This window comes from Ochotona princeps, chromosome X (assembly GCF_030435755.1).
Source record: "Ochotona princeps isolate mOchPri1 chromosome X, mOchPri1.hap1, whole genome shotgun sequence".
NCBI classification, from domain to species: Eukaryota; Metazoa; Chordata; class Mammalia; order Lagomorpha; family Ochotonidae; genus Ochotona; species Ochotona princeps.
Window position 1 is genome coordinate 73,433,929 of NC_080865.1, and position 12,203 is coordinate 73,446,131.

The window sequence follows — 12,203 nt, forward strand, 5'->3', positions numbered from 1 at the left end:
CTCCTGATAGGTAGAGATGGCTGAACTGGCAGAAGCCAGAGGAGGCCGAAGGATGGTGAACGCTCACTCTACCTCCCTTGTCCCTGCAGGTCACCGAAGTGAATTTGAACAACATGCTGTGTCCGGCCATCTCAGACCCATTCTACGGCCCCTGGTATCGCGTCTGGGCCTCGGGACACCAGACTCTCATGACCATGACCCACGGGAAGCTGGTTATCCTGTTCTCATACATGGCTGGGCCCTTGTGTAAATATCTGCTGGATTTGCTCCGGCTTCCAGCCAAGAAAATAGACTGAAGGTGCTTGTTATTATTTTATTTTTCTCCCCATAGAAGCAAGTCTTGGCTTGCCTTGGAGAACACCCAGTTCTTGATGAAATCATGGGAGAGGGCAGTAGGCTGTTTGGTGTATTTCTACCCCCAACCCCCCATCCTTTTCTTCCTCTACTTTTCCTTCCCCAGCTCTTCCCTCCAGATGTCTCCTTGGGCCTGAAGCGCATTGGCATTTTCCTCCTCCCTGTCGGCTCTTTCCCCTGCTCCTAGTGGCCTTATGTGGCAAGGTGGTGGTCAGCAGCTCCTTCTTTCTGCTTGTTGGTGCTTTCACATCAGCTGCCTGAGGAAACAGGGAACAACACGCAAACATTTTTGTGGTACCAAAGTGCTACAGATAGGTTGTGTTTCATTTTTTTTTCCACTGCCAGGGACCCCCATGCTTATGCTGGGATCCCCTTTTGTCTCCTACACTGACCTCACAGTTAAGGGGGACTGAGGCCTTGTTTCCATACCAGCGGCAATCCCAGAGCTGAGGGATTTCCCAGTTCATGGGCAATATAGAACTGGCCAGATTCTTCACCCTAATATCCCATGACTCAAAGCACGAAGCCAACCAGCCTATGCCTTCAGGATGCTGCGGAAGAAGGGGAGCAGTGTATTCCCCCAAGACAGCTGAGGAGAACCTTGCAATGACAAATGCAAAGGGTAGGGGGTTAAAAATGTAGCCAGGACTAGACAGGGCCCTGTGCAGATTCTGCCCATGAGAGCTGAGAACCAACCCATATCACAATCAGTAGTGAACATAGAAATGAAGTGGTGATTTGAGAAAACTGTGATTTGAACCATGCACTGCATTCTAGCTTGACATTGCTAATAAATTTCGTCATTTCATCTCAATCTTGAGTGCCCCTTATCCGTGTTCTTGTTCTCTGTTCAAAGCAGCTTCGTAAAAGAATGAGCTACAGATGAGGTGCTTGGGGGCTTGGCATTTTCCTTTTGGACTACTCGAAATTGGAGACTCCTTGCATTGGGGTCCCTTACTGGCAGGGACCCTGTAGATCCATTTCTTGGTTTGATAGGGGATGTCAAACCTGGTTTGGGGGAAAGTACAGCTCCTGCTTGTGTTGTTTCCTTCAGGCCAGATTTTTTTTTTAAAGATTTATTCATTTTTATTACAAAGTCAGATATACAGAGAGGAGGAGAGACAGAGAGGAAGATCTTCCGTCCGATGTTTCACTCCCTAAGTGAGCCGCAACGGTCGGTGCGCACCGGTCCAATGCCGGGAACCTGGAACCTCTTCCGGGTCTCCCACGCGGGTGCAGGGTTCCAATGCATTGGGCCATCCTCGACTGCTTTCCCAGGCCACAAGCAGGGAGCTGGATGGGAAGTGGAGCTGCTGGGATGCGAACCGGCACCCATATGGGATCCCGGCACGTTCAAGGCAAGGCCTTTAGCCGCTAGGCCACGCCGCCGGGCCTCAGGCCAGATTTTTTCCATGCACCAAGACTCAGTGCTGACTTGCTTAAGATAGGTGACATCACATGCTCCCCACCCTCCCTCCCTCCCAGAGCCTGTGTCCAGGCTACATCAAGGAATGAGATCCCCACTCAGAGAGGCTGAAGCACTCCAGACCTTGGGAGAAGAGGCAGTGACTGGGCATTTGCTGACTCTTCATTGACTTCTACTAGAAACAGGCTTGCTTAAGGACAGAAAAGATTAGACACTTCCATCCCTTCTCCTACACTAGGCAACCCGGTTGCCCAGGGCCAGTTCCAGGGTTTGATGTTGGACCATATTAGATGTCAGCTGGGCTTCAGTGACTCCGTGCTCTTACTTTTAGCACTCGCCCTTCTGAAAGGTTGCTGATGACAGCAGAGTCTAGTGGAGTGAGTTGAGAGTCAAGGAAGCAATCCTAGGAGCAAGTGCCCTTCTGGAGAGGCCTACAGGTCTGCTGGCATTGCCACATGCAGTCCCCAGGGCATGGGTAGCAGAAAAGTAGGAACATGAAGTGCCCTGGCTCTCCCTGGACTTATATGATATGTTATTGCAAAGAGAAGTTTGAAGGAGGTCGTGAAGGCAGCCCTAGGAACCTGGTACATCTCCTATCAGGCCAAGCTTTTTAAGGCTGAAGATCCGTGCCTCACTCAGGGTGCAGCTCAGGCATGCCACAGTGTTGTGAATGGACCCTCACTGCAACCCTTGTAGAATGGCCCTGGTTGCCAGTGAGCCTGGCTTCTCCTTGCACTGGCATGCCTCTGTTGTTTGGGTTTGCCCTGGTGATAGCTTAGTGTCCCTTTCTAGTGGGCACTTTCCCATACTCAGAAGGAGAGAACAAAGTGAGAGCTATATGCCTGGCAAAGGTGGGCCCAAGACTGAGACCTGCCAGAAGCTATGAGGGGTGGGATGAGGAATGTAGGGCTTTGGTGGGGCAGGTTGGTGTGTCAAGGGGACAACTAGTCAGTGGGTCTGGTCCACAGGCTCCCTAAGGAGCCTTGGCATGCATTTGGGGTGCTGGGGCAACAGTGGGTATCTGAACTGGTCTGTATGTCATCTTGACCTTGGGCCAACCCCATGTAAATAGAGGGCACTTGGACAGGCCCACAGTGGCTGCTGTTTAGGGGTAGCTGCCAGTCTGTTCACAAAGCAGTGTGTTCCTGCCCCACTTTTCGTAGCTGATTCATAGCTGAGGAGGAAGCCAATGTCTCTACCCCTGGGGACTAGCAGGTGTGTCCTTCCGCATTCCTCAGCAGGGCTAGGATTTTCTTGTCAGTACCAAGGTGGTTCCCCAGTCACTCGGGCCAAATTACCATATGACATTTGCCAGCGTGTGGGAGCTCTGTGTGGTGAGTGGGTGTATAAAAGAAAGAGTTCATAGATACGGCTGGTTTCCTTTCAAACAGCTCTGGGAAGGGGGCGGGGAAAGAGCTCCCATAAGCCCTCAAGTAGCCTTATCCAAGCCCCTGGGCTGAGGAGAAGTCTACCGAGCTGGCCAACTAATGGCATCCATTCTGAGCAGCAACACGTGCAGACAGCCCACTCAACCCCTAGGATACCGGTTCATACACCTCGGGGGAATCTGGCATATCTTCCTCTTGATGGGCACAGTACCCTAATCCTCTGTCAGCCTGTGGAGGCACTGCAGGGTGCTGGAGCCACAGCATCAGTCTCCCCCACGTCAGCCTTCACAGCAGTTGCTTGCAGGGTCGTTGATGTTTGTGATCACTGATGGATGAGTCACTGTTATGTGACATGGGCTGAGATGCCCATGGGCAGCAGCTTATAAGCTGGTCTTCCTGCTGGGTAGCTCAGAGGGGTAAATGATTAGCAGAAGGGTCCTTTCTCTCTCTCCCACTGCCGTAAAGACTTCCCTGAACCTGTAGCTGTCTACCTTGAAGTCAGCTGTCTGTGTAAGAAGAGGCTGCCCCTAATGGCTTCTGGGCAAAAGCGAGATGAGAGAGGAGAAAGAAAGGCCACCTGCAACATGGTTGAGCAAGGTGCTAGTGCTGCTTTGCATCAGTCTAGAATGGGCACAAGGGGGAGTTTTCCTGCAGGTTCTCACAGGCTCCTTAGCAAGATCCAGACTGGGAAGGGGCCTCTCTGCTGCGGTCTGGGGTGGGTAGAAGCAGCAGCAGGGAGGGATGCAGACTTCTACTTACGTCTATAGAGTGAGTTGATTTGTGCTCAGAAACATTCAGTTGCTTGCTGTTGCTCATCTGTGACACTTTCCTACCCAAACAAGACACACACACACACACACACACACACACACACACACACAAATGAAAACAAAGTTCCTTTCAGGCAGAGCCATTGTTTTGGCAACACTAGTTTGCTTTCCATGTCAACCTGTGTTGTCTGTGAAAGAATCCGTGATGTTGCAGTTACTGTGATGAAGGGAATAGGATAGAGACACCTCTGATGATCCTGGCCAGCAAATGGGCAGACGCCTCCACCTCTTGTGGCGCCTCCTCCTCCATCCTTCCTTGCTGTGTAGCAGGCAGACCCCTCACGGCACCCCATCCCCATCCCTCACACAGTGGTTCCCTTTAGAAGCAGTCTTTCTGGTTTCCTTAACCAGCAACAGGTTCTTTTTGTCAGACTGGCTCTTGGGTGTTCTGTGTGCACTACCTTGCCTCCCCACCCTGCCCCGGTTTGTTCACCTTTTGGAACGTTTGGTGATATGTTTTCTCTGTTTTGTAAAACCTCTTGATTGTATACTTGATAAAATGGTTTCTGCATTCACCTTTGGAAATAAATGGTCCTAAATTTGTGTATTCAGCATTCAGTCTTGTGCTCTTGGGTTTTTCTGTTGTTGAGCATCCCTGAATGAAAAGGAGCCCGTGCACCGTGGGACTTATAATCCCCCATGCTTTCTTTATGTACTGTTATTAAGAGATTTATGGGAATCCAGGAGTCCTGGCCTTGTTTTCTAGAATCCTCTCCAAAAGCCTTCTCCTCTACAAGCTAGACAAAAGGGCCCACTGGCCACCTAGGGCCTCCAAGGGCAACTGAGCTTCTTGCTGGGCAGCTTTGCCCAGGAACAGTGTGGCTCAACGGCCTTGAGTGCCCACGTACCGCCTACCTCCGCCAAAGCTGTCAAGGACCCAGCAGGCCATTCGCTCCCAGCTCAGCTTATCTGCTGGCCACGTGTGCTGGGCACTAAAGGACCCCACAGTGAGCTGGCCCAGGCTGGGTGAGTGAAGTAGAGAAGGCAATATTAAAACCAAATGTATGGTGTCTATTCAGGCCCATTAAACCTAAGTTTCCTGAGAGTCAGCTGTAGGGCTAGCACAACTCAGCCGTCGTTCAGACTTTCCTGGGGAGATGTGACTGAGATAAGCTTGCCCTCAGGGCACCAGTCAGATGCTCGTTTCTGAGGCTATTGCTGAGTACCACCACCACAATGCCAGGCAGAGGTCCTGTTCCAACTCTTGCCAGTGCTGGTGCTTCTAGAAGGGCACAGCTGGCCAGAGTGGCACTCAGTGCACACATGGGCCTCTCCATTGGCAAAAGACTTGGCCTTCCAGGGCATGAGTGAGCAACGGCCTTGCTATCCTGGACTAGGAAATGGCCAACTTGAGAAATTCATGTCCACTGCGGCCACCTCAGGTTCTCTGTCTGCAGGGTAACAGCTGAAACATTGGGCCAGGCATGGTAACCCATCCCTGTCTTCATATCAGCTCTCATGATCCCCACAGTAGCTCTGTGAACTGATTGCTATGCTGGTCTATTGGACAGTGTCTTAGGAAACTGAGGTCCCCACACGCATACAGGAGATTGGATTTGAAACCAGTCTTATTAGGACCCAAAAACCAATGCTCTTTCTACTCATTTCTGGTCTCCACTGGCTCTCTGCCATGCAGGGCTTGCTGTATAGATCTTTACCTAGAGGAACCCCCTGACCAGCTCAAGGACATGAAGGGTAAGAAAAACAAAGGCAAGATCTCTGGCTACAAAAGCTGGAGGCAGGGGCTGGGAAGGTGGGGAAGGCCATCTCTCTCCTTGTGCTGCTAGTAGGCCTGACCCTGGGCAGCCTAAGCGCAGAGACAGACAGAGGAGCAAAACAGGCCAGGACCTTAGGGGACAGGCAAGTGCTGGCCTTCAAGGGAAGAGGCTGAGGTCTGGACAGGGTGGGAAAGCTGGTCATGTGGCCTCTGCATGCATCACTTTAGGAAGAGAGCTGAAGGCCTAGCACCTAGATTGCATTCTCATCTTCCTTGATGCTGTGTTCTCAGCTGCTTCTGATGCATAGGGAATGGTTGAGGGTGGTTACAGGCTGATGTGCCAGTGGAAGATCAGAGAGACACAGATAACCAGTCTCACGAAAGCAATTCAACTGATAGATTGTTCAAAATCAAGGACTCTTACTGCTTGTACCTGCCCTCCCACAGTCTGTGTTCTTTCTGCACCAGCAGATGGAAGGTCTCTGTTTATCCATGTCTCCCCCCCCTCTGTCACTCTACCTTTCAAAGACATAAAAATTAAAAACTGTACAGAAAAAAATTTTCTCAGTGCCTCAGGATTTCCGTGGAGGTACCTCAGGGGCCAGCTCAAGGAATGGGAGGCAGGGGATTGGGGGAGCAAGTGTTCTGGCCTTTTTCTGTGGCTTTACCCAGCACAACTCCAATCCTGTTATTTTTCTACATTGAGATGTATAAATGCTTTTCTTAGGAGAAGAATTTAAAAGCCACTTGCATATAAATTCATTAGCTGAGTCTTCTAGAAGTCAAACATTTGCCATGGTGGACAAGCAGACAAAGCCTGCTACCCTGAGTCTCCCCTTCTAGGTTCCAGGGGCCTGGATCAAAGCAGACCACTCTGAGCTCCAGTTGTAAATTGGCAATAAATGGCCTGATCCTGCCTGTCCCATGGGATGGTCGTGAGGAAACCAGGGCGTCTGATGCACGGGGGCTTCATAAGCCAGCACATTGTGTCCAATGCCAGTACTTCCTGTTTGCTGACAGTGTGGTTTATGGTGTGCTATGGCTGTTCTCAGGGTACTATAGTTAGCTAGGGTTTTGACTGCACTTATGCTCTGCCTTATCTGTGCCGTGTGTGTGTGTGGGGGGGGGGCAATACTTCCCTTCTAATGATTTTTTTCTGTATTGCATGAACTATACAACATTGATTTTTTTTTTTTTTTTTACGCTTGAACATCTCTAAGATTGAGATGCATCTTATGTTCAGGGGGCACAACAGTCTAATCAGCTGCTTTGTAGTTTTCAGTGGTACATAAAATAATTGGCATTTTGCAGTCTGAGGAGTTTTCCAGTCAGTGAAATACTGTGTTAACTAGGGTTCCTCTTCCTCCTTCCCTGTGAAATTCACCTTTCAACTACAGGAAATTTCTTGGGCAAACTTTATGAACTTGCAGCACACCACCTCATGCTAACACTGTTCTTGTTTTCTTCCCTGCTGGCCTCCACCTTGGCCAGGCAAGTTATTGGCTTCCTGAAAGGGTTCACTTGCATGAGCTCTTTTGTTAGGATTTCTAGGTTATGAGAGGGAGGAGGCAGAGTGCACCTGCTTAAGGAAGCCCACCAAGTCAAATGACCAGGAGGGAGCCAGACAAACCAGGCTGCAGCCTGGCCACAGAGCTAAGCATGCTTCAGCTGGGAGCTCCTATGGGTGGACCTTGTGAGAGATGAGATGAGCTGGCAGGAGTGGAGCCTTGAACTCCCGTGGGTTGAAGGGAGTGGCTGTCTTGCCCATGGATATAAAGACAGGAACTTCCCTGCTTCTTCTAACAAGGTAGAAGGACTAGGCAATGGGCCTTTGAAGAACAACCGACATGTTGGCCCAGCAGTATCGGAGCTGTGGTCATTTTACTGCCTTTGGAAACTTCCACCAACCTACCTTCAGTCTCACTGTCCACTCAAATCAACACGGGCCCTTGTAACCTTGAAGCCATGCTCTTCCAGAGGGCAAAGACACACACTTGGGCACAGGAAACAGCTTTTTAGATATTTTCTCCTTAGAGAGCTTAGCAAGACGTGATCAGCCTGGATTACAGCCGCCCTTCTGTAACTGGGTTATAGTGTTGGCCTACTTAGGCTCTTCCTGTGGTGGCCTCCTTCAAAAGCTGATGAGGCCGATTAGGGGGCTATTTCTGAGCCCTGGTCATCTACCCAGCAGCCTAAGGGCAGTCTTCCACTGACTAGAAAGGCAGTCACTAAGTCAGCAGAGTAGACAGCAGTGCCCATGGGAGAGCCCTGCCATCCGACCTCAAATGTGCATGTAACAGAGCCAAATAAAGTCAAGGCTAAGTTCCAGGAGTTTGACAATTGTTTTTCAGGAAGATGTTTTCCCATCTCCTGTCCAAGACAGAGATGGCAGACATTCAGTGTGAATTCGGTGATTGTTACTGTCCTCTGTTTGGTAGTACATCCTGTGCATTTGCGGGAAACTGTCATCTAACCTCTCTGAGCCTCACCTATAAAATTACAGTCATGCTAGTACCTACTTTTTCGGGCTATGGTGCGGGTTGAATAGATGAAGCACACTGGCCTTCAGCACAGTGCTTGGTAACATGTTGTAAGTGCTGCTTCCATGAATACTAGATACCATCAATCACCATCACTGCTACCATGATCACCACCATCGTCGCCATCATCCTCCTCATCAAGATAACAGAGTGCATGGTAAAAAGCTCAGTTTCTGGAGTCTGACAATCTTTGGATCCTGATTTTGCCATATTGTAGTGAGGTGGCCTTGGATAAGTGACAGCTTCTTTGAATTGCATTTCTTCCTAGGTAATAGAAAAGTCATATGATTGTTGAAAAGCAGATAGAATGGTTCTTTGTTCATACTCAGCACTCAACAATGTTGGTTATTATAATGATTTAAAAGATGTGATCAAGGTCAGTATTGTAAATGTTGAGGGGCAGGCAGAATGAGTAGGGCAGTGAAACTTGCGTATGATACTAGAAGAGTGCATGCATTTTGTTATCACGTTTATCGATACTAATTGGATGTACAATACAATGCGTGAATGTTGAGTTAAAGTCTGGAATTTTGATGATAATGATGTCGATGTAGGCCTATCAGCTATTGCAAATATACAATGACCACTGTGTTTCAGGATGTTGATAGTGGGGAAGACTGTGGGCAGGTAGGAGTTACACATCAACTCTGTGTTTTCTGTTTAACATTTCTGGGAATCTGAAGCCACTAAAAAATAAAGCTTATATTCTTTTTAAAAAAGATTTACTTACATATTTGGAAGTCAGTATGAGAGAGAGAGGGAAGGTCAGAGAAAGCTTTCCATCCACTGGTTCACTCCCCCAATGGCCACAATGGCCTGAGGCTGCTTCAAGCCTAAGCCAGAGACAGGAACTTCCTCTAGGGCTCCCACACTAGTGCAGGGGTCCGAGCACTTGCACAATTCTCTGCTGTTTTGTCCAAGCCATTAGCAGGAAGCTGGATCAGAAATGGAGCAGCTGGGACTTGAACTGCTACTCATGGGATGCCAGCTGCCGCATACAGTGGCTTAACCTGCCAATGTTGGCCCTGGAAAGTTTATTTTGAAGGAGAAAAAAAAGAAGGGGTAGCTGGGTGATGAAACTAGATTTGTATGAATTTAGGATAACTATAACCTCAACATAACTGCTTGGCAAATAATTTTGAAATACAGAGAAAACAAGAAGAGATAATCAAAATGGTGCACTACAGAAAAATGCATCAAGCACAAAAGAAGACAATATTGGGCAAACTGATTAGTGAAAGACATATAAAACATAAAGAAACCCAATAGGCCCAGAGACTCAAAGTGGTTGAAGGTGAAAAGATGGAAAAATATATTCATACAAATAGTGATCAAATGATAACTGAAGTGGCTGCACTAATATCAGAGAAGCAGATTTTAAGTCAAAAAATGTTACAAGAAACAAAGATATTTCATTGATAAAATGATTAATTCATAAGGAAGATTTTCCAGTAAGATATTCCCCAAATATATGAAGAAAACATTGACATAACTGAGGAGGTAATCCTCTAATAAAAATGAGAGACCTCTCAGACCCACATAAAATCATGACTAAAACACATGGACAGAAGATCAGCAAGGAAATAGAAAACTTGAACTACTACAACGACTAGACCTCCAAAAATATTTACAGAGTACTGTATTCAACAAGAGTAAGTTCACATTCTTCTCAAATGTACGTGTAGCATTCGCTAGCATCAACCATATGTTAGGCCATAAAACCATTCTGAATAAATTTTAAGTCTGTAATCGTACAGAGTATCTTGTCTGAGCAAATGGAACGGAGCAGATACAAATAACAGCAGGAAAACTGGAGGGTTTGCAAATATACGAAAATTAACATGCTACAAAAGAACTTCCAAAAGGTCATACAAAATGGACTCAAACGATGAATTTGTTTGTGGCAAAATTTTTTCATAACCTTTCACAGTTTTTCATCAGAATATATATTTGCCTTGGGCTTTTTTGATTATCCTTCATGTCTTAAGATGAGTGAAAATAAAAATACAAGGTAATAGAACTTGTGGGATACTGTAAAAGCAGTGTTCAGAGGGAATTTAAAGCTGCATCACCTACATGTAAAAGAAGGAAGATTTGAAGTCACTTAAAGGAAACAGAAGATAAGAAGCAAATTAAACCTCAAGCCAGCAGAAAGGAAACTGATGAACATTAGAGCAGGGATAAATTACACAGATAACAGAGAGAAAAACAGATCAAGGAAATCAATAGTTGGTTCCTTGGAAAAAAAACTAAAAACTAACATATTTAGTTAGATTGATTAAAAAATAGGGAAGACACAAGTACCCAAAATCAGAAGTGGAAGTGGGAACATTAACCTCAATTTTATAAACATTAGAAGGATTAGGATTATACAATAAACAATTACTAAAACTGGCTAAAGAAGAACCCAGATCTATAATAAGACAATGAACCAGTAATGAAAAACCTCCCCACTAAGAAAAGCCTAGGACTGGCTAGCTTTACCAGAGAATTCTATCAAATAGTTAAAGAAGAACTGACATCAATATTAGTCAGACTCTAAAAACAGAAAAGGAGGAAATACTTCCTAACACACTCTGAGGCTACAATTACCCTGACACTAAAGCCAAACACACTATAAAGGAATGAAAACCACAGACTAGTATCCGTTATGACTGTAGATGCAAAAATTGTCATTAAAATACTAGCAAGCTGAAACCAACAGCACATTAAAAGGATTATATACACCATGAACTTAAGAGGGATTTATCCCAGGAATCAAGTGGCAATTTGACAAAAGAAAACTAACCAATATGATACACCACATTAAAAACACGACTATCTTTAAAAAATGCATAAAATCATTTGACAAAGTCAACACCCCTTTAGAATGAAAATGCTGAGCAAAGAAGCAACAGAAAACAAATTTCTTAACACGATAAATGACAATTATGAGAAACCCAGAGCAACACGCACATACAGAAGTGCAACATCCTTGGTCTTTAAGGAAAAGCAAATCAAAACCATAATGAGATACCACCTCACATCTACCAAGATGGCTTGATTAAAAAAAAAAAAGAGTGGAGACATGGAGTGTGGTGAGGTTGAGAAATGGAAATCCATGTGCACCGTAATGGGAATGTAAAACTCTGAAAAAGTTTGGTGATCTTTCAGTTATCCAAGAATAACCATATAATGCAAACTCTTATGTATTCAAGAGAAATGGAAACAGAATATCCACTCAGAAACCTGTATCTGGCTGTAAAGTGGCAGTGTGCATAAGGCCCAAATGGTGGAAATATCCCAGTGTCCATCATGATGGATAAATAAGTCACATTCTATGATACAGCTATTATTTGGCCACAAGAAGAACAGAACACTAAATGCATCACAACTTTGATGGACATCGACTGCATTACATTCAGTGAAAGAAACCTAAAGTCACATGTTAGGTATGATTCCACTAATGTGCTCTGTCCAGAACAGGCAAATTCAAATAGAGTATAGGTTACTTAGGGAGTGGCTTGTCTTCATGGGTATTGGAGGTTTTTAGGGAGTGATGAGAAACTTTAGAAACTCAAGAGTCAGTTGTTCAACAGATTGTGAATACACTACTACTGAATTATTATACACTTTTTAAAAAAGATTTATTTTTTTATTACAAAGTGAGATAGACAGAGAGGAGGAAAGACAGAGAGGAAGATCTTCCATCTGATGATTCACTCCCCAAGTGACCACAACGGCCGGTGCTGCGCTGACCCGAAGCCGGGAACCAGGAACCTCCTCCAGGTCTCCCACGCGGGTGCAGGGTCCCAAAGCTTTGGGCCGTCCTCGACTGCCTTCCCAGGCCACAAGCAGGGAGCTGGATGGGAAGTGGAGCTGCAGGGATCAGAACTGGCGCCCATATGGGATCCCAGAGCGAGCACTTTAGCCGCTAGGACACGCCGCCAGGCCCGAATTATTATACAC

General features: G+C 46.3%; 1 protein-coding gene across 4 annotated transcripts in view; it reads left to right on the forward strand.

Annotated features, from left to right (window-relative positions):
• Positions 1 to 1,168, forward strand: part of TMEM164 (transmembrane protein 164) — a 163,477-nt gene extending 162,309 nt beyond the window's left edge. For all 4 annotated transcript variants that reach the window (XM_058659113.1, XM_058659115.1, XM_004590184.4 and 1 more), the window contains one exon: positions 90 to 1,168. In XM_058659113.1, coding sequence (XP_058515096.1) covers positions 90 to 296 — 207 coding nt within the window. In that variant the 3' untranslated portion in view covers positions 297 to 1,168. The remainder of the gene's footprint in view (positions 1 to 89) is intronic.
• The last annotated feature ends 11,035 nt before the right edge of the window (positions 1,169 to 12,203 follow it).